We start from the raw sequence: 22109 nt of genomic DNA on the forward strand, positions 1-22109 counted from the left end.
AGAGAATGAAGGAAGAAAGTCTGCACTGACTGAGATGAATGCTGAATACACTGGAATGGACAGAACAGTCCCTGCACGCAGCCCGGAGCGTTAGTGAGGGAACCAGGACAGACTGGAAGCAGAGGCAGCACCAATGCCGGAGACGGAGACGGAGGGAGCAGTGCTGTACCTGCAGAGCATGAATGCTGGACTGACTGGGGGGGCTGTTATAAATAGCCCCCCAGCCAGCAAATTGGCCGACCAGCTAAACTGGCCGACCTGGCCAGATCTGGCCGACTATGGCCAGATCTGGTCCGACTGACCAGAACTGGTCCGACTGCCCAAAATAATGGGCAGTCAGCCCAGAAACAGCCCAGATTGGGCTGTAAAATGCCCAAGGCTGAATGCTGACTAAAGCAGCCTAAAAACACACTGACAGAGCTCCTCTGTCTCCTGTCAGACTCTGACAGGAGCTCACAACCAGGAGATGACAGACTGAGACTGAATAAGAGCAGGCTAACACCCCCTCTCAACTCCTGGGAGAGTCTGAAGACCCAAGAACCGCATGTGATGAAGCAAAGAAGCCTGAGGCAACGGCTTCGTAAAGAGATCAGCTGCATTGGCCGCCATAGGACAATAGACCACCACCAGCTCCGAATCCACGATCCGCTCTCGAACATAGTGATACTGAACCTCAATGTGCTTCGTACGAGCATGAAACACCGGGTTCTTGGCCAGAGCAAGAGCACTCTGGTTATCCACGCGCAGCCCCGTAGGTCCGGTCTGGGAAAAGCCAATCTCCGCGAGTAAGCGACGGAGCCAAACGGCCTCCATAGCGGTCGAACATAGGGCCCGATACTCAGCCTCTGTAGAAGAAAGTGCCACAGTAGGCTGCTTCTTGCTGCTCCAAGAGACAACACCAGATCCAAGGGTGAAAGCATAACCTGTAGTGGATCGTCGCGAATCCACATCACCTGCCCAATCAGAGTCACTCCATCCAGAAAGGGTAATCCCATCTCCATACATGATCCCAAAGGATCGAGTCCCCTGCAAATAGCGAAGAACCCGCAAGGCCGCCTGCCAGTGATCCTGGGTAGGAGTCTGCATAAAGGAAGACAATAAAGCCACCACAAAGGAGATATCCGGCCGAGTGTGAAGCAGCCAGATAAGAGAGCCGACAAGGCACCTGTAACGGGTGGGATCGGTAAGAGGAACTCCAGCTGTCAAAAGCTTGGACTCAGGGTCCATAGGGCATGAGATAGGCCGACAATCAGCCATATCAAACTCCGAAAGAAGCTCGGAGATATACCTGTGCTGTGAGATAAAAATGCGGTGTGTCATCTGATAGATCTCCAGACCTAGAAAGAAGTGAAGGATCCCTAGATCCGTCATGTCAAACTCCTGCTGTAGAATGGACCGTGTATGCTCCACCTGCTGAGTGTCGCTCCCTGTAATGATAAGATCATCCACATACAAGATGAGGAACACCGAAAGAGAATCCACAACCCGTAAGTAGAGGTTGGGATCATAAGCGGAGCGCGCAAAACCACTCTGTAGAAAGAAGCGGTCAATCCGCTGGTACCAAGCACGAGGAGCCTGCTTTAGGCCATAAAGAGCCTTCCGCAGCTTGTAGACATGATCCTCCTTCCCCTGCACAAGAAAACCAGGAGGCTGTGAAACATAAATCTCCTTCTCAAGAACGCCATTCAGAAAAGCAGACTTGACGTCCATCTGATAGACATGCCAACGGTGATGAGCAGCAAGACCCAAAAGCACTCGGATGGTGGACATCCTAGCTGTAGGAGCAAAAGTCTCAAAGTAATCCAACCCTGCACGCTGGGCAAAACCCTTGGCAACAAGCCTAGCTTTATGCTTGTCCAAGGAGCCATCTGCAAGATATTTGGTCTTAAAGACCCATTTCACACCAATCACCTTCCGTTTCGCGGGACGCGGTACAAGCTCCCACGTATGGTTTCGCTCGATGGAGTCGAGCTCGGCCTGCATAGCGTGTCTCCAAATATCCTGTGCAAGAGCCTCCTCCACAGTGGAAGGCTCGGAATCCTAAAGAATCTGTGACATAAAAGCATAGTTCACACATAGTGAACTGTCCCGCTGGGCCTGTAAACGTGCTGATCGACGTGGACCTGAAGAAGAAGCAGGAAAGTGAGTAACACCTGAATCTTGCATGAGCCGGCGATACCATAAAGGAATCCTGAGAGACTCCTTCTATGAGGGAGACTGGGGGGTCTCCGGAACCTGTAAAGCACCCAAATCGGAGAGGGACTCCCCCTCACCGAGTGAAGGTAAATCCTTCGCATCTGAAGAAGGCTTTATATCCCGAGAAGATCCCGAAGTGGCGGTAGAAGAGCTCGTAGAAGATGAAGGCACATCCACCAAAGGGGAAAGGGAAGCCGAAGGAGGAGGTATAGGGGGGGTGCTAAGGGTGATCTTGGAAGGAAGTGAAGGGAGAGAAGGTGGGGGGGGGTCCGTCGATGATGAAGAAACATCTGTAATAGAACCATCAATCGGATCCTCAGAGGCCGAAGCCTCATCAAAGATCACATCCCTGCTCACCTCAACCTGCCGAGTCGTCGGGTCGTAGAGCCGATATCCCTTCGTTGTACTATAACCAACGAAGATAAGCTTTCTCGACTTAGAGTCGAACTTCGTCTTCCTCTTCTTCTTGTCCACATGGACAAAAGCATCGCACCCAAAGATGCGAAAGTGGGACACGGAAGGCTTCTTTCCAAAGAAAGCCTCATATGGAGTCATGTTCTGTAACGCCGAAGTCGGAGAGCGGTTGCGTATATGCACCGCTGTAGCCACCGCCTCACCCCAAAGGAAATGAGGAAGACTCCTATGCTCCAGCATAGATCGGGCCATCTCAATCATGGTCCGATTCGCACGCTCCACCACACCATTCTCTGATGGTGTGTTCGGATGGGAATACTCCACCCGAATACCATGATCCCTGCAAAACTGAGAGAAAAGGTGAGAAGTGAACTCTCCACCGTGATCAGCTCGAACACCACGAACCTTGGAAGTTGTTTGGGTCTCCACAAACACCTGCCACTCACAGAAACGGGAGTACGCCTCGCTCTTATACTCCAAGAAATAAGGCCACACATAACGACTAAAGTCGTCCACAATCAGCATCAAATACTTGGCCTTCCCAAGGGAGGCCGTGCCCATAGGTCCGCAAAGGTCGGTATGAACCAACTCAAGCGGAGAAGTAGCCCTCCTAGAAGCAACCTGCGGGTGAGGCTGCCGGTGCTGCTTGCCCCTCAAGCAGCTAGGGCACAAAGTGTGAAGAGGAGGGAAATCAGGAAGTCCCTCCACCATCTTCCTCCTAGAAGCCTGGCGGAGAGAATCGAGGTTCAAATGACCATACCGAGCATGCCAGAGCAGCCCAAGCTCATGGGAAGTCCGCGCAGCCAAGGCTGTGAGCGTATAAAGCCCACCCTCCTGTGTACCTGTCCAAAGAGCATCACCTGTAGAAGCATCCTCCACTGTGACTGCATCGTGAGTAAAAATGACTCGGGTACCTAACTGAGTAAGACCATGCACAGATAATAGGTTAAAACCCAAATCAGGCACATAGAGAACTTTGGCGGAGGAAGACCGCCTGTCAGAAAACATAGGTAAAGTCCCCACTCCATGAACAGGAACTGTAGAATTGTCACCAATGGTGACTGTACCCCCTCTGGAACGAAGATCCTGAAGCCAATCCTGACGGAAGGTCATATGTGAAGATGCTCCACTGTCGACGAGCCAAGGCTTCTCCTGTGTGGTAGAAGCTAGGGCAGTGTCTTCCTCAACAAAGAGATGCACAAACGTAGATTCTGTTGTGGCTGGGGCCGCTTTCGAGTCCTTCTCCTTAGGCTTCAAATGGGGATACTTCTGCCAACACTTCTCCTCGGGATGAGTGCCCTTCCCACAATGGGGACACTTGGGCTTCTTCTCCTTCGCATCCTTCTTATCTTCCTCCTTCTTGTCCTTGGACTTCTCCTTCTTTTGTTTCTTCTTCTTGCCACCACCTGTGGTAGCCGTAAATGCCTTGGTGGAGCCACTGGCTCCCACCTCTTTGAGTCGCTCGTCATGCTCCAAGACAAGCGGGGAAAGCTCCTCCCATAGGAGAGTCTCACGGGTTCTCGTAGTGATGAGGCTGGTGTAGAAGACATCATAACGGGGTGATGGCAGCTGAGTCAACAAAATCATCGCCATATCCTCAGACGATATCAGACGACCAAGAGAGGCTAGCTCGCCTCGCATATCCTCCATCTTCGTGATGTGCTCCTTCATGGAAGAAGAACCATCAAGACTGAGCATCCGCAACTTCTTCTCCAGGGAAATCTTGTGGGCAAATGTCTTGTGCTGATACAAAGATGCAAGCTTTGTCCATACTTCCGCCGCGGTCTTTAACCTGTGAACATGTACAAGAACAGAATCATGGAGACTCATAAAAAGAAAGGAACGGGCTCGAGAGTTGAGCCTATCCCATAAGGCTGCACGGTCCATAGAGGTGCCATCGGACGAATCCAGGGGGGGTCGGTCGATGGGCGAAGAAACAAGCTCCCATAGATCAAAGGTATCAAGGATGCAAGCCACCTTGCATGACCATAGGGAGTAGTTGGAACCATCCAACTTATCTTCCTTCGGAAAGGAAGGGAGAATCGGCACCTGTATAGAGGGAATCAAGGAAGGCATCCGCACAATTGATGCAGTCTTCACTGAAGAAACGTTCGCAGTAGATGGAACCCTCTGAGATGCATGGACTGAAGAAGGACGAGTGCGAGGAGGGTCTTCTCGATGTCGAACTTCACGATAGTCCCGCCTCCGCTCAGAGGAATGATGAGAAAGAAGCTCATCCTCTGAGTCTTCAAAGCCTGAAAACTGGTAAGACATCTTCCAATCTGCAAAATACCAAAGAAAGTTGTGCCGCTGACGAAATAGGACCAGCAATGTGGTCACCAACCACCAAGACGCAGGCAGAGAGTGCCTACAAACACCTGGATCTGCAAAACGCAAATAGATCTGATGTCGAACACCAGAATCGAGACCACGAGCACCGGGAACAAGCCCAGACAGAGGTCGCCTGCAGGATAGGAGCAGCCGGGGTAGAAGCGACCTGCAAAACAGCAAAACGCAGGCTGTAGGAAGGTCGCCCTGCAGCAGAAGAGGTCGCCTGGCAGCAAACGCAGGGTTGCTGCGTCACTGGATGACGTGGCAGCCCCTGTGTACAGCAAACGCAGGCTGTACAGCCTTCTGATGCAGTCGCCTGGCTGGGATGGACCTGTGGGCAGCCGCCTGAAGGAATCGCCTGGCTGTTGTGGAACTGTGGGCAGCAGCAGTAAGGTATTTCTCTCGTCCTCCGTGCTCTCAATCAGGCGATGATACCATGTGAGAGTGCGCAGCGAAAGAAGAACACGAACACAGAGGAGAGGAGAGAGGAAGCAGAGAATGAAGGAAGAAAGTCTGCACTGACTGAGATGAATGCTGAATACACTGGAATGGACAGAACAGTCCTTGCACGCAGCCCGGAGCGTCAGTGAGGGAACCAGGACAGACTGGAAGCAGAGGCAGCACCAATGCCGGAGACGGAGACGGAGGGAGCAGTGCTGTACCTGCAGAGCATGAATGCTGGACTGACTGGAGGGGCTGCTATAAATAGCCCCCCAGCCAGCAAACTGGCCGACCAGCTAAACTGGCCGACCTGGCCAGATCTGGCCGACTATGGCCAGATCTGGTCCGACTGACCAGAACTGGTCCGACTGCCCAAAATAATGGGCAGTCAGCCCAGAAACAGCCCAGATTGGGCTGTAAAAGGCCCAAGGCTGAATGCTGACTAAAGCAGCCTAAAAACACACTGACAGAGCTCCTCTGTCTCCTGTCAGACTCTGACAGGAGCTCACAACCAGGAGATGACAGACTGAGACTGAATAAGAGCAGGTTAACAAATACCCCGCTCATCACATGACTACTCAAGAGCATGTGAGACATACTCACCCCTATTATCTATCCTTAGGCATTTTAGCCTATACCCAGACTGATTCTCAACCAATGCAAGCCATCTCTGAAACACAGTCAAGACATCGGATTTCAGCTTAATGGGATAAGCCCAAACTTTCTGTGAAAAATCATCAATGAACGTAACAAAATACTTTGCACCACCCATAGACTAACAAGGCATGGGCCCACAGACATCCGAATGTACCAAAGCCAAGTGTTGGACAGGTAGCTGGGCAGGTAGCAGAGCCTGCCGTGAGACGGTCTACTAAGACGGACGTCCACCTGATAGATTTCAGCCCTCGATACATTATGTCTTGGTTACAGATGCAGGAGAGTCTTTCACCTATGATGAGGCTATGCATAGGGGTGACAATGACTCTTGGGAGAGGGCTATGCAGTTGGAGATATACTCCTTGCATAAGAATGAGACTTGGGATTTAGTTTCCTTGCCTGAGGGCAAGAAGGCTTTGCCATGCAAGTGGGTGTACAAGCTGAAAAGTATCCCTGGATACCCCAAGCCGGCATACAAGGCTAGACTGGTAGCAAAGGGTTTTAAGCAGGAGCATGGTGTGGACTTTGATGAGGTCTTTTCTCTTGTGGTTAAGATGACTACCCTACGCTTAGTCTTGGCTTTGGTTGCTCAGCTTGACTTGGATTTATGCCAGATGGATGTCAAGACGGCTTTCTTACATGGGAACTTGCATGATGAGATTTATATGGAGCAGCCTAAGGACTTTGTAGAACCTGGCAGGGAGCATCTAGTGTGCAATTGAAGAAAAGTCTTTATGGCTTGAAGCAGGCACCTAGGGAGTGGTATCATAAGTTTGATGCCTTTATGCAGTTACAGGGCTACAGCAGGAGTGCTATGGATCCGTATCTTTACACGAAGAAAGCCCGTGATAGTTCTTTATTGATTTTGGTACTCTATGTGGATGATATGCTGATAGCAGGGAAAGCTCATGATGAGCTAGATGCTTTTAAGGCTTAGCTCAAGAAGAGCTTTGAGATGAAAGATCTGGGACAAGCCGCTCATATACTTGGTATGCGCATTAGACGCGACAGGCATTAGGGACTTCTCTACTTGTCACAGAGGGAGTACATTCATAAAGTCCTCGAGCGCTTCTGTATGTAGGACGTAAAGCCTATTGGTTGTTCATTGCCTTCTTATGTGAAGGTATCACAGGTTGATTGTCTGCAGAGAGATGAGCAGAGAGCCGAGATGGCCAAGATTCCCTATGCATCTGCAGTGGGCAGTCTTATGTATGCCATGATAGCCACTCATCCAGATAGTGCCTTTGCAGTTGGTGTTGTGGCACGCTATATGGCTACACCTGGCAAGAAGCATTGAGATGCCGTGAAGAGTATCATGAGGTACCTGAAGGGCACTGTAGATATGTGCATATGCTATGGCAGCCAGCATACTGCAGGTGGCGGGCGCCCATCACCGTCACTTTATTCTTTATTCTTTTAGTGACAATTTGAATAAAGGAAGGCCCGGTCACACATTGTGATGGTTGGAGTCCCCATTTCTTGTCTCTCTCTTTTTTGCTCTTGCTCTCCCGCCATAGCTCTCAAGTGCAAGCTTCGATCCTTCTCACCTTCCATGTTGAATCACTCTGTAACAAGCATATGTTGCAAGAAAAGAATGGCCAATTAGATGGGGCTCTACTGAAGAACTAGAGCAAAGAAATAAGTTGTCCAACAGAAACCTCTCAAGGTGGTCTGGAGCAAGAAGCCAAGGAGCAATATTGTAAAATTTTCATCCTGCAGAACAGGCCTTGCCACCCCCCACTAAAGGCAATTTATCGGTCCTGTACTTGCTAGCCCAGTCCTTATCAGAGTCTATCTAATTTGACCGGCTTGCAAGTTTGGTTGAGGAGTTCTCAAAACACCTAGCATATGTTAGGACATTATAGAATTCTGGCAGCTTGGCATGCGTGCTTCTCACAAACACAGTTACCAATTAAGTATATTCATTGGTTTAAGATGTTAACATTTAGAGGCTTTCTGTAGTCAGTGGATCTGCCATTGTAAACTAACATTAAAAGATGGGAGATATGCTACTGTTGCAGCTTCCGCATTTACTCCTTAAAAAGCATCTAATGTGCCTGACATGTGGTAAGGCTTGGAACAAGTTAGATTTGATATACTGCATTGGATGATGTACAGCAGATATGCTAGAATGCACAAGAACACACAAGGATAAACTTTTTTTAAAGGCTGCAGACAAGTTTGCCTTAATTTTACATCACATCAGAAGTTTTTAGAGACTATGTATATTGTCTAGAATTATCTCCACATAATAATCCTGGTCAATGCAAATTTCTAATATTAGTGTACATCGAGCAATAGCTTCTGGTTTTTCTAACCAATATTCATGCAGGTGGAACTTCTTGTTACATATGAAGGTTCAAGGTTAAGCATCACTGAGCTGCGACTTCTCATGGATACCTTCACACGAGTGGAATTTACAGGAACTTGGCGACAGTTTTTTTCAAGAGTGAAGAAGCACATCATCTGGGGAGTTCTTAAATCTGTTGCTGGCATGCAGGTATGGATTGTGTTGAATTGAAGTCTCATTTTGGTTTCTTTCTATGTGGAGTTTGTGCATGCTTTATATTTGGATCCCCAGAGGTCAAACATATGCCTGTTCTAATACAGTTCCTCCAGCATAAGATCAGGTGGTAGAAGTCCATTCAAAGTCGAAATTTACTGGTCTTGAAATTTAGCTGTTTAAAAATTTGGAGCATGAGTGGTATCTGGAATCTGGATAACCACCTCTATTTTTTATTTTTTGAGAAGAGAAAATTCAATAACTCCCTGGAGAAAAGGCTCCAGAGATTAAATACAAAGTGCAAGAATGTTTGCAAAGAGTATCTAAGTATATCACAAATACAATGGTTGTATGAACAACCAATCGAGTGGCCTATAATACTAAACCATCTGAGTTGCAGTGTGGAAAGAAGTGGCCGAGTCCCAGATCCGCAAGACTTCTCTTCCTTATCCTCTAAGAGGTGCCCTGCATCCTTTCCCATCTCCTGCGGAGAGTGTGGATGGCCTCTATACAAATCCATGATAGAGTCTCCACTGCAGATACATCCTGAAGGTCTATAGCATGAGTGCATCTCATGGTCCAAATGTACTAGGCTATGATACTGGCAACCAGCTCCCATAGGTGACAGTGTTCCTAGGTCCATTGTGTCTGCGAGTAATCTGAAGTGGGGTTCCTGCTCAAGTGCTGTCCAATAATAAGGAAAGAAAGATTCCCTTGAACATCCTCATCGCCACATGCTGGGCCTCTATCTGTGACACAAGCAACAGCCTCCCCTAGGTTGTCACCGTGGTCTGTGCTGTGCCATGGAAAATCATCCTCCATACCTCTTGACATCTAGGGTAGTTCCTGGCTTTCTGCATCTCGTGCACGCCACTAGGTCCCTACTGTATCCTAACTAAGTGTCAACTGCTAATGACTCCCACCATTGCGCCACAATGCTGCCCCCCGCCTCCGTCTAATCCGACGCTTGTGCCAGTTTCTTCCCCCCCCCCACCCGGGGGCTCTTCCGCCTTGAGGCTCGGCCAGGCCTTAGATTGTCCTTTGAGACCAAAAGGTTACATACAAAATGTCTAGGAAGTTTTCCAAGTCCTAGTAAAGCTACTATCTAGTATTATGGTGAACTAGGTGAGTAGATACAAAATGGTATACAGACTCAATACAATCTAGATGCACTTCAAGTGCAGTGTGGAATTGCTCATGGAGGGTGGTCATCTTAAGATGTCCTGCATGGGCCTGTCTAGCATGGAGAGGCTGATGCGGCGGGGTATGGCTCCCCGGTGGCGCTGTAGTATCCGTTGTATCTGTAGGTGATGTCTCCTACGGCCGTGGGCCTGCTTGGTGTGGGCGGTGAGCTCTGACTCTCTCTGTAGCTCTATCCAAGGTGACTCCTCGTGGTGGGGCCATTGGTTGGTTGGCTGCAATCCTGAGTGTACAGAGAGATCTCCAAATGCTAAAACAGACTATGAGACAAAGAAATGAGTACATCTGACCATGTTGTCTCGATTGGAGAACAACAATGAAAATGAAAACGAATGACCTTGAGTACTGCATGTTTAGGCGACCATCATGTACGAAATGATCTCTTGAAGATCCTTTTGCTAACTTGTAGCATCTTGCCCTAATCAATATGACTCTCTAGAAACAAGTTACCCTTCTCAAGCCAAGAATATCTATCATAGGGTGGTCCAAGACACCAAGTTTACTAAGGGGAGTTACTTGTCTCGAATGGCAAGTGATGATGACTTGAATCTATCGAAGGTAAGGATCTTGGGAATGGTGACAGGGTGCTAGGTGCCGTGATCTATGGAGTATGGCTGCATTGTTTGCTATGACCCCTTTGACTTGTGGATGTCGTGGTGGCGTTGTAGTGGTAGGGTCTATAATAGTAGCATGTTGGGGGGAGAGAGCGAGAGAGCAAGAGAGTGACGAGAAGAAGGAGAAGAAGAAGAAAGATATATTAATGCCTAAAAAAAGGCTAATGTGGCCTATGAGACAAGAATCAATATATTTGTATCCAGTGTCATCTCGTCATGATAAAGCCATAGCAGCCAGAAACGTCAGAAGCGTTTAGAGATGAAATGTTAGAAATGTGTTTCGTAAGTTTCTTTCAAGAGGAGGTAAAATAAGAAATGCGGGTTTTTTTTAATAGGAAATTTTAAATAGTTTTAACTAGGGAAAGAGGTTTTAAACCTGTATGGAATAAAGAAAGGCCAATCAAGCTTGAGTGATAATACATAAGAGTCAATTGAGAATAATATGTTATATATCCATGATCCATTATTGACTTATGTCAAAGTTAGTCTTTAGATAAGCTATACTGTGGTTGAGACCTTTAACATTATGATTCATATATGTCACACAAAGAAAATTGAAATAAACATGTAAATAGGTCATGTACAATATGGACCAAGTCAAGTTGCAACATCATGATTCTCATTCCAAAACAAACTGACAAAACATCAAAATCCAAAATGAATCATAATATATCGTAAATAACTCGTAAATGAGACTAAAGTTGTATAATAATCAACTCTCAAGACAAGAATAGAATCTAGATACTAGGTTAATAGAGTCCAATAGCTAAACAAAATCCCATTAAAGTAAGCCTATCATCTAAAATCTTGAGTCCTCACAAGTCATTACTCATCATCATGATCATGTTTAACATTGGCTAGTAGTTTTTATTAAAAAACCCACGTTTTTGGGTTTCCTCTTCAAAAAAGAAACCCACATTTTTTATTGTCAGAAACGTTTCTTATTTTAAGCATTTCTTTCCTGTTATGGATAAAGCTCAAGTAAAATAGCATGAAATAAATGTGCCCTAATATGAGGCTGAAATATATTAAAGCTGAAGACTATATGTATATGACATATGGCTATAGTGGTCCCTCCCAAGGTCTTAGGACCATAGAATCACCATCTTGAAATGGTCCTAGACCACTCCTCTAATGTGTCAAGGGGTAAGTCTTCTATATCTCGCAATGATAGCTTTGATATGATTGTGATATGGGCCTCTTAGTCATTGGCTAGGTGGTGGGGGTTGTCACGCTCTACATAGTGTGGTGGCCCTATCTAATGTGACTCCATGGTGTGATGTAGATATGGTTTGAATAGATGGGGTTGGATCTGTTGAACTAGTGGTACATGTGAAATTTGATACAAGAAAGAAGTTTGTTTTACTACCCTTTGCCTACATAGTGTGGTGGCCCTATCTAATGTGACTCCATGGTGTGATGTAGATATGGTCTGAATGGATGGGACTGGATCTGTTGAACTAGTGCTACATGTGGAATCTGATCCAAGAAAGAAGTCTGTTACTATCCTTTGCCTCCGTCTCTCTAGGTGGACTTAAGTTTGCAAATTTCGATGAGGTCTCTCTAGGTGGACTTAAGTTCTGTTCAGCAGCAGGGGCGAAAATCAACTGGCGAAAGTCGGTTGGTTTTCTCACAGACCCGGACTCTAGCACGGAGTGGGGCATTCACCTTGGATTTAGATGGGTGAGCAGAGGGCAGATCGTCCGGTACCTAGGATTCCAGGTGGGACTCGACATCACTCCCGCCCAGTAGTTTCTTCAAGTCCTCAATTCTATTCAGACGAAGCTAACCTACTGGGGCACGGCTCTCACTAGCCTGCCGAGCCCTGGTGGTTAACCAGATCCTCCTAGCGACGGCCTGGTTCATCGCCTCGTGTTGGTGTTTCTCCTTGTCTTGCATAGTGCAGCTTCGCCGCCTTGTGCGGAACTTCCTTTGGTCCGGGTCCGACGGCGCCAGGGATTCCCGAGCCAAGGTGGCGTGGGCAACCATTATACGGCATCGATTAGAGGGAGGGCTTCGGATCATAGATCCAGAGTTTCAAAGTATGGCCCTCTTGGGCAAGCTAGTTGTACGGGGTCTCACACCGGGAGGGTAGACGTGGAAGGTCCTACTGCAGGAGGGTCTTCAGGATTGTAGACCGAGGCTTGGCGGTGAGTGGAGGCCGTCCTTGAGATGGATCTTCACGTCAGCCCAAATCACCCTCCCCAAATCATCTTTCCTACACAGCTTACACCGCATGTGGCAGGGTCTCCATAAGGCTCTAATCCAGAGCCCCCTAGGTTGCCAGGAGGAGACAGACCATCAATCGGTGATCTGGAATCCTAGGTCAAAGATCAGGAAGGGGCACAGATTGGTGAGTGCCCCCACATCCAATGGGCTGGTTGGGAGGGCGGCCCGGCTCGTACCACTAGGACATGGCGGGAGGTGTACAGGATGGTGGACGAGGAGGTGTTGCAACGAGTATCAGGCTGCCAAAGAGGAGTGGAGTTGAGGCGAAGGGAGATAGATGTAGCAATACCTCTGGAGTGGCTTGCTCCTCAAAGAGGAGTGCTGATAGAGTCCGGGGAGGTATGGGCAACTAGGTTCTCACCAGTAGGCATTCCCCTATAGGTGGCAGGTAGAGTGGGCGGTGCCCCGTAGGGAACTTTTTTTACTGTTCAGGAGGGGGGGCGTTTGACCCTTGACAAAGGGCAGTAAGATGAGGGATTAGTTGCCCTTTCATGGAGGAGGATCTGGGTGGTGGGCCTTCAGGGGAAGACATGGAGACTGGACCCCTATGTTTTTTGGAAGGAGCTCAGGGAGTGCGCCTTTGGATTTGGGAGGGAAGACCACTTGATGAGCTGGAGTGGGATCCAAGAGAGTGGCTATGGCCGGCCACGGTAGTTGCGAAGAAGCCACTGAAGTTCCTGGAATACACTGCCAAGATTGGCAGACACGTACAGATTGGGCGGAGCACAGCATCACAGAGCCGTTCCGACGGACCTTTTGGCGCCGCCTATGGGATAGCTGGAGGCCGAGGAGGGTATCGTACTTCTTATGGCTGGTGGCACATGGAGGCTTGGTGGTGGGAAGCTAGCTTGCCCAAATGCAGAAGGTTGGAGGTTGTAAGCGTTGCACACAATAGCCTTTGGAAACCCCCAAGCACTGCCTTTGGTCATGTGAAGAGGCGCAGCTCGTGTGGAGAGAAGCATGTTGCATCCTTCGCCGTATGGCACCCAGCCTTGGATATAGCTCATGGGATGCTTTCTGTTGGCAGGCAATCAGCTAGGGCTGGCACCTTTTGTATGAGGTCGGGATGCAAGACACGATATTCATCATCGAGGCAGGGTCATGCGCAGTGGTCGGCTTGGAGGCGCTATCTATTCATCAGGTATTGGAGCCCATAACAAACCGCTCCGAGGTATGGGAGATCATAGGGAGTCTTACTAGATGGCATATTTGGAAGGCGCGGTGTTAGGAGACTTTTGGCGGAGAGAGACTTTCAGCACAGGCGACCTTAGCAGAGCTTTGGACGTCCATCATCCACTCTCTCCGCGGCCATTGGGATCAAGTGTAGGGCGAGTCCAGGGCTCGTCAGGAACTCCGTAGTCATTTCATGCATACCTGGGGTGGCCAGGACCTATTTTTTGTGATGCAGGCAAGCAGCCCCAGATGGCAATACACCCCCCCTACATGGCTTCTTGCCCCCATCCCCCCAAGACCACCTTGAGAGGCTTGTATTCATGATGTATTTGTGACTTTGCATCAGCTCCAACTAGTCTGTTGAGCATGAGCACTCCGTTGTAATCAGTTTTTTTTTAGTAATATAATCAGCCACATTTTATTTGAAAAAAATAAATAAAAATTGCTAAGGAATAATTCTCAAGGCAGCTTACATTCTCTTAATTTGCCCCGCACCAAGAAGTTAAAGAAACACCTTTGTGTTTGAGCATTTCAGTAGTGATTGTTGTGATCTTTGAGAAATCTCACCCAAAGGAATTGGTGATTCAAGACCATGGTCACCATCTACTTACTTAATGATGGGTGCAATCCAAAACGGGGGTGTGTGTGGCCAGAAAGGCCCCATTTTTTCGCATGAAATCGTATAAATACGTATGGTACCATACTATATGGATCGTATCATACAGATCAGTCTATACCATGTATAGAGACGACCTTGGGAGGGGCTAAGCTTATGCTCATACAAGAGAAGAATGCCAATATGTCTAACAAAGGCTAGCTGCAGCTCATCTTGGACAATCAACTTCTTGGGACCTCTTGCCCCATTATAGCGGAGGTGGTTGATGTTCAAGGATGCTAGGTGTGAGGCTTGCCACTCCCTTTGGGTAGACATTGAGGGTGGGGGGGGGGGGGGGGGTGCAGAGGGGGAGTGGGGGCGATAGGCGGAGGCGGGGGGAAACTTGCATATGTTGATTTTGGGGTCACTCACCAACCAGCAAACTAGAGATCACTTTAACAATATTTGGCTGCAGCCTTTGAAAGATTGAGTGCAACTATTTTAAATGAAAGAATTAGCATTCTACAAGGATACCTAAAAATAAACTTGTAAACCTGAGGAGATGATTGAAATACATGTTTTAACAGTGTTGCTCCTTATGATTTATCCCAAATTTATTGAGATGAAAACCATGATGTCTTCTCGCAAGGTGGTTAAGAGCTTCAAAGCTATTTTAGGATTGTTTTCCTAAGTTCTTAGACCTTGCAAATGGCATGCAAAATTGACAAGGAGGATGTAAATACCATGAAAGAACTATACATATATCCTATCTTAAGCACAGTACCCATATTTGGCCAAACAATAATGTGAAATTGCATGTGGCTAAAGGTTATACAATTGTTGAGGATGACTGGGTAGACTTCTATGAAGCTTAGAAGTTACCATCCTTGATCGAATAGGATAACAAGAATGACTAAAATCGTCACTACTCTAGAGTTGCTGAAGATATCAAATATAATCATCAACTTGGGTAAGGTAGTGGATGGAGGACTTGATTTTCAACATAAACTTGTGGTTGTATTTTGACTTTTGATACATTACTCGTGGTCAAATGATACTTTAAAGTTACAAAATTACTAAAACTGCAGTGTACCAGTGTTAAGTATACCTTGATACTACAAATGAGCTTCTCTCTTGGTTATTCCCTCCCCCTTCTTGAAAGCAGGACAAAATTTTGCCCACTAATGAAAGCAAACTAGCATTAAACTGTCCTTGAATGTTTGGCTTCAAAGGGCCCAGTTACAGCAGCATCCAGGAACTAGGTCAATGTGGTTTTGGGTCCAACAGCCTTGGTTGGACCTTTGGTCTGCAAAATAACATTTTGTCCAAGATCTCATATTCTGTACTTACCATTGGGACGTTTATGAAACTCAGGATTCTGATAGTACCTTGTGCTTTACATTCGTAGTGTGATATTTGATGAACTGGTTTTTGAACATTTCTCTAAGATTTTAGTATGTGCTCCTCATCAAGTTGGACAATTTGAACATGCTAGCCGTAAGTAAAGATTTCAGTTTTTGAAACTTACCACTGTCAACTGATGGAGAACATATGCACTAAGTTCGGGCTTTACAGTCCTTTTACCACTGTCAACTGACGGATAACATAGGCAATAAGTTTGGGCTTTACAGTCCTTTTACCTTTTCTGTGTCAAAAGTTAGTGTGCCTAAATCATTATGTCCTCTTTTCTGTTTAACAAACTTAAAATGTTTTTTTGATGAAGGGAAAGAAGTTTAAAGATAAATTGCCAAAAGGGCAAGGTGAAGCTGGAGGTTATCCCGGTGATGATTCGGATTCTAGTGACAGTGAAGGCAGTAATATAGGCATATATGAGCACTTATATGCATCAAAGTTCAGAAGGCGAACTGATCGTGCAGGTGAAGGATTTGTGTCCTCCATACGAGGCCTTTTCAACTCCCAACGTAAGAAAGCAAAGGCAGTAGTGGTCAGAAGAAATATGCCAGCTGATGATGCAGAAGAACTTCGAGGTGGATGGACTGAGAGTGAAGCAGATAGTGCTCCTTTTTCTAGGCAATTAAGTATCAGCAAGGCAAAACGACTAATCCGGCGGCACACAAAGAAGTTCCTTTCCAGTACCCGCCATCGAGGTGAACTCATCTTTCTTGATTGCAAAAGGGTCATGTGATTCTCTGTTTCTGTAAAAAGTTGCAGTTATCCCTCGAAAATATCAGTATTCATCTTCATATTTTACGTGCAATCCATTTTTAGATTTAATGCACACGTTGCCTTAGTTGGAGATAACTCACAAGTAGTTGCATATAAGTGCACACATCAAACTAAACAATTCAGAGCAAACAATATTTTTGTGTTCAGATTTTTGTTTACATTCCAAATTTGGAGGCTAAAGTCTTAAGCTGATCTGCTTGTTTCTGTTCTTGTAGGGGCAATCCTGTTTAAGGATCAAACCCAGGGATCGCCATCTTATGAGAGTGAACCATCATCTGAAGCCTCCTCACAATATGAAGATGTCAATGATTAAACAAATTCCATCAAGCACCAGTGTAGCTCCACAGAACATGTGGCATAAAAGGGAGGGAGATCAAGCTGCCCACGCCAGCCCTTATTTTTTGGGCTTCTGTAATATAGGCTACAAGTCAATTTTCCTTTGGGACAACTACCCAAGGTTGACAAGGCCATCTTTTAGAGAGTGTATGCTGAGGCTTAGGTCATACTCCCAGAGGGTTGTCTCCTGTCTATGTACCAATTTTGTGAGATGACCTGATTTATCAATGGATTCAGAAGTTTCAGATGTTTTTGGCCAATGGGACAAATTGTTTATGAGTTTTTTCACCTTGAAAAATTTAACCAGAGTAAGATCAAGAGCCTCAAAATAGCAAGAAGAGCTCCTAAAATTGTGGGAAATGTCTCTCCTCCTGGGCCCCCAACACTTCAATCCAAATGAAACGACATGAACATGTAATTTCACAAGAATGCATATAAATTTGCTTCCAATATTTCATGTTCTTATAGCTGTTCAATGTGCTTGTGCAGCAACCTTCATAAACTTGTCTGATACTAAGCAACAGAAATCTCCTGACACTCAAGGCCGCACCATATTTGATAGCCATTTTGATATGACACGTGTAAAAGGACCTTCTAAACAACTTTCTACTCATGTGCAATACATTTCTAAATTTGCACTGTGCCACAAGAGGTCACAAAAAATGATACTAAGAAAAAAATGTCACAAATAAGCATTTGAAAGGTAGATCGGGAGTTGAAGTACACAAGTGGAAGTAAGAGCTATGGTGGATGGAGCAAGAGAGCAAGGGAGAGACATCGTATGTGGGAACTCAAACAGTCACAATCTTAAGAGTGTTTAAACTTATTTAAATGTCATTGAAAGAAAAAAGAATGAAGTGACAATAATGGGCGCCCATCACTTGCAATGTGTATGTATGTGGGTATTGCTAGTGTAATTAATATATGGACGGTTAGGCACATCTGCCTTTACTCCCAATAACCTTCCACTTAAAGATGAATGTGTTGGTAGTGAGAAGAGAATAAGAAAAAAGCGACAAACGACAACTGTACATAAAGTATAACAGGGTAAGGAAATACGTTATCTCATGTAATGACTTCAACTTCTTAAGGAAGGCTAAACACTTAGTTAAGTGGCTTTCAGTGAGTAAATCTACAATATTTTGGTCAATTGAGATCTTGACAAGCTCAATGGACTTGTTCTTAAGGATCTCTCGGATAAAGTGATAACACATCTCAATGCACATTATTTTCACATGGAAGATTAAATTCTTGGCCAATTGAATAACTCCTAGAATTTAAACACAAGATAGTGACTATATAAAAAACACTAAGATATGCGATTAGATGGGCTAATTAGAGTCTCCTTACAAGCCTCAATGGTTGTAATATACTTTGTCTTTGTGGTGGATAGGGTTGTGTATTTCAGCACCTTGGACATTTAAAAAGTAGTACTTGTAGTAGAGGTGGATTTTCTATTGTTTGCATGTTTTGTATAATTTGTACTCTGCACATTTGTATCATGGTCACCATGATATATGCACATATTTATAGTGTCTTTAAGATATCTTATGATATCCTTTACGATATCTCAATGCTGCTTGTCAAGTGTAGCTATCTAGTGTGCCACAACTTTCAGTGTAAACGTTATGTCAGAACGAGTAGCTATCACTACATATATCAAACTGTCCATTGCGAATGTATAAGGAATCTTAGCCATCTCGGCCTTTTGTTCATCAAACTATCGACAATCAGTCTGACTAACCTTTTCATGAGAAGGTAAAGGATAGACAATAAGCTTAACATCCTATATATAAAGTTGCTCAAGGATCTTTTGGATGTATTTCTCTTGTGACAAGTAAAGAAGCCCCTTAGAGCAATTGCGTGCGATGCATATCCCAAGAATATGCAAGGCTTGTTCCATGTTCTTTATCTCAAAGCTTGTCTTAAGCTATCTTAAGCTGATCTTTTAAGGTATCTAGCTCATCATGAGCACTCTCAACAATCAGCATGTCATTCACATAATAATATCAAAATTATAAGGCTGTCATCATACGCCTCCTTACATAAACACGAATCCATGTCACTACGAGTGTATCCCTTATATAAAGACATTGAACTTGTGGTACTATTGCTTAAGTATCATTAGGGGAGTTTTAAGGTCTCGAAAATGCCTTGTAAGCGATCCTAGAGAAAGAAAAATTTTTAGGAAATAAAATCATTTTGTAGATTTTTAAAAATGTTTATATTTTGATAAGTAAATATATAAAAAATTATTAATAAGTCATTGTCGTTATATTCTCATGGTCCCATCAAACGTAGAAATCTAGGCCGCCATAAAGGTGACAAAGATTGTCATAATGAAGATCTTATTCATCCTCATTAAAGTGAAAACTAATATTCAATTTGAATTTTGTTCGAAGTTTGATTACTTCCCTCCATTCTCACTCCCTTTTTTCTTTCCTATCCTTACTAGTTTCTTCTTCGTTTTTCCTCCTTATTTCTAATTCGTATAGTTTTTCTACCTAATCTTCTAATCACATCCTTAGCTATGGATTAGTCATCTAATGATCTCTGTAGCTCTAGTAAAAGACCTCTCTATTATCTTTATATTGAGTTGAATAGTGAGTATGAACCAATAATGAAGAGAACAAAACCCATTACTATTATAAAGTCTATGAAACATATGCTTATGTTTAAAGGAAATAAGAATCTTGATCTTTGATTGGATGGTAGGCTATATCCTAAAAATCCTAGCAAATATAGCACTTCACCTTTCTATAATAGCTCTTCATTATTGATGTTCATTGTGGTGATGGTTATAATAGGTTTTTGGGTTATACACTCAACTTGGTTGTAGAAAAAGATGTCCTCATATTGGAGAACCATCTTTTATCAAAACATAACGAGTTGTTACAGAAGCTAGAGGGCTGTCAATAGATGATTCATTTGTTGGAGAAACACATCAAATCTTACCAACGAAAGAAAACTATTTTAGGCCTTTGAAATCGATAATAAGCTCTTAAAAATATTGAGTCTCAAACGAGGAGAAGGTGGTTGCAGTAAAAGCATCCAAGCAACAAGGTATATTTTTTTCACTTAAAAAATATTAAATATGGCTTTGTTTATAAATTAATTGTATTGATTAGTGATGTTGATTTTGTTTAGGGCTTTTCTTCAACCAAATGCAAGTGAAAGAGATTCTTTAAAATCATATCAGTTTTATTATCATCTTCTTCCTTTAATAGTTTCAAAAGATATTTTAGAGAAGAAATTTAAAAAGGCAAAGAAATAATGCTTGGAGTCATTTACAAAGAATCATTCTTTGGATAGTGAGTTAGTGCAGAATACACTAGATAGTATTGGTATTAGTCGAGATGCTTATATACAACTTTTTCAGCTTTTACAATCAAATTTGAAGTAAGAATAAGTACGCAATTGCATAATTCTAAGGCCATTTGTGGTTAGAACTATCAGATAGAGAGTGAATAACAAAGTGATGGAGATTCTGGGTGAGCCTTTTCATATCAAGGCTAGCTTCAAGGGCAAGAAAAAGGAAGTTGTATTCAATGAATTTAGTAATATTTTCCTTGACTTGCCCACCCTACAATGTTTAATGATCAGATTCTATGACTTATCACTAGAAGAGACACAAGGAGTGGCTAGATTTGTGGTTAAACTTAATGAAAGTGAGATTTTAAAATGCACAAAACTAGAGAGTCTCTATTATCTTGATGAATAGAGTACTTTCATCATATCATTGCAATAACTCAATATCGTTTAGTGTTCAATCAAAATATAATATCTAGTGGCTAGGAGCATTCGAAGTAGATATAGAGGATTTTGATATATTGTATTGGATTTTTCATCGAACACCAATACCTAATGTTATTAAGAGACAACAAGTAGGAGGAAAGCTATTTGTTGAAGGATTTGGGAACTATAAGATTAAGTGACACATAGCTGGTAACTTAAAGACACTCAAATGTATGTACAATGTATCAAAGGAAGACAACTCCACATCTCCTTGCCTATACTGCATATCCCCAGCCATAGAGTTAAACTCAAGCAATTGGAATAGAGATCCCTCTAGGTACAATAAGAATCCAGAGTTTAAGCCAGTCCTAGATCCACAATTGATTCCGATGAAAATGACAATTTGTTTCCCACTTCTTGAATTTCTCATTAATAAGACTAACAAACCTTGTTTGTTGCAAAGTTGTTCTAGCAGCATTGGTAGCTTCCACTACATCACTTTAGTGGACAAATCCCTCAATCTCTAGGCCTTCAACATGTACATCATAAAACTCCCTATAATCCTTCAGTTTGTCTTGAAATTCCTTCAAGAGCTCTTGCAAATCAAAAGGTACATTAATCATATCTCTTATGTAAACAATTTTGGATGAATTTCTAGTTGGATGGAGGAAATTAAAGAGCTTCTCACCACATGTATCCTCCAAATCCTCTTCTCCATTCCCTCTAGAGAAAACTTCCTTTAAGTCATCCCAATTACTCACAGATCTCAATCCTCAAATAACAACACAAGTTTAGAGAACCAATATACGAATTTACATTTGCTCACATAACAACACAAGGTTGACAATTTCGCGTTTTGTATGGCAATCAATCGTTTCAGATGAAAAATAACAATTTTAATGATCTTTGATTCCTCTAAATACTCAGTGAACTATTTTTCCAATATGGCAAAAAAATAGTGATAATATAAGTTTGTTACTCGAAAATAAAATTGCTTCCTCAATATAAATGGGCTTTATTGAGAATACACTTACTTTGTGCTTGCGGTGCCTTGTTGAGGATATGGTTATAGAAGAGAAATCAATTTGCTTGTAAGAAAAAATTGCATAAACACGAGCCTGAGTTATTGTATAACGGTTACCATGCATTTGTTCAGAAAAAAACCTTGTACTCGTTCAGAAGAGTTGTATTTATAGTGAAAATGAAAAGGCTAAAAGTTCTCTTTTACACCGAAAAGCGATGCCATAAAAGCACCATCATGTCCAAAAATGTTAGTGACACGTGGCACAAGTTTCGAGGAAACAACAGTCTACGTGGTGCACGTGCCAAGTTTATTGCGTATTATAGCAGCCACACGTGTGAACAAAGGTCCATTGAAAAACAATTTTTGGACCACAAAACCATTTTTTCGAAGAGACCAATCCCTTTTCCTCCTTCGAAACACCAGCACAAGGCGACTTTGTCATAGCCAAAAATTCTTTAGCACCCTCCAAGACAA

At 44.1% G+C, this 22109-nt stretch overlaps 1 protein-coding gene across 5 annotated transcripts in view; it reads left to right on the top strand.

The window, feature by feature from the left end:
- Window positions 1-17126, top strand: part of SAB (HYPERSENSITIVE TO PI STARVATION 4) — a 129882-nt gene extending 112756 nt beyond the window's left edge. For all 5 annotated transcript variants that reach the window (XM_087679596.1, XM_087679597.1, XM_087679598.1 and 2 more), the window contains 3 exons: window positions 8372-8539; window positions 16077-16461; window positions 16756-17126. In XM_087679596.1, coding sequence (XP_087535722.1) covers window positions 8372-8539; window positions 16077-16461; window positions 16756-16853 — 651 coding nt within the window. In that variant the 3' untranslated portion in view covers window positions 16854-17126. The remainder of the gene's footprint in view (window positions 1-8371; window positions 8540-16076; window positions 16462-16755) is intronic.
- Window positions 17127-22109: the final 4983 nt, after the last annotated feature.

This window comes from Lygodium microphyllum, chromosome 6, assembly GCF_053477565.2.
Source record: "Lygodium microphyllum isolate KBCC chromosome 6, Lygodium_microphyllum_v1.1.10, whole genome shotgun sequence".
Taxonomy (NCBI): domain Eukaryota; kingdom Viridiplantae; phylum Streptophyta; class Polypodiopsida; order Schizaeales; family Lygodiaceae; genus Lygodium; species Lygodium microphyllum.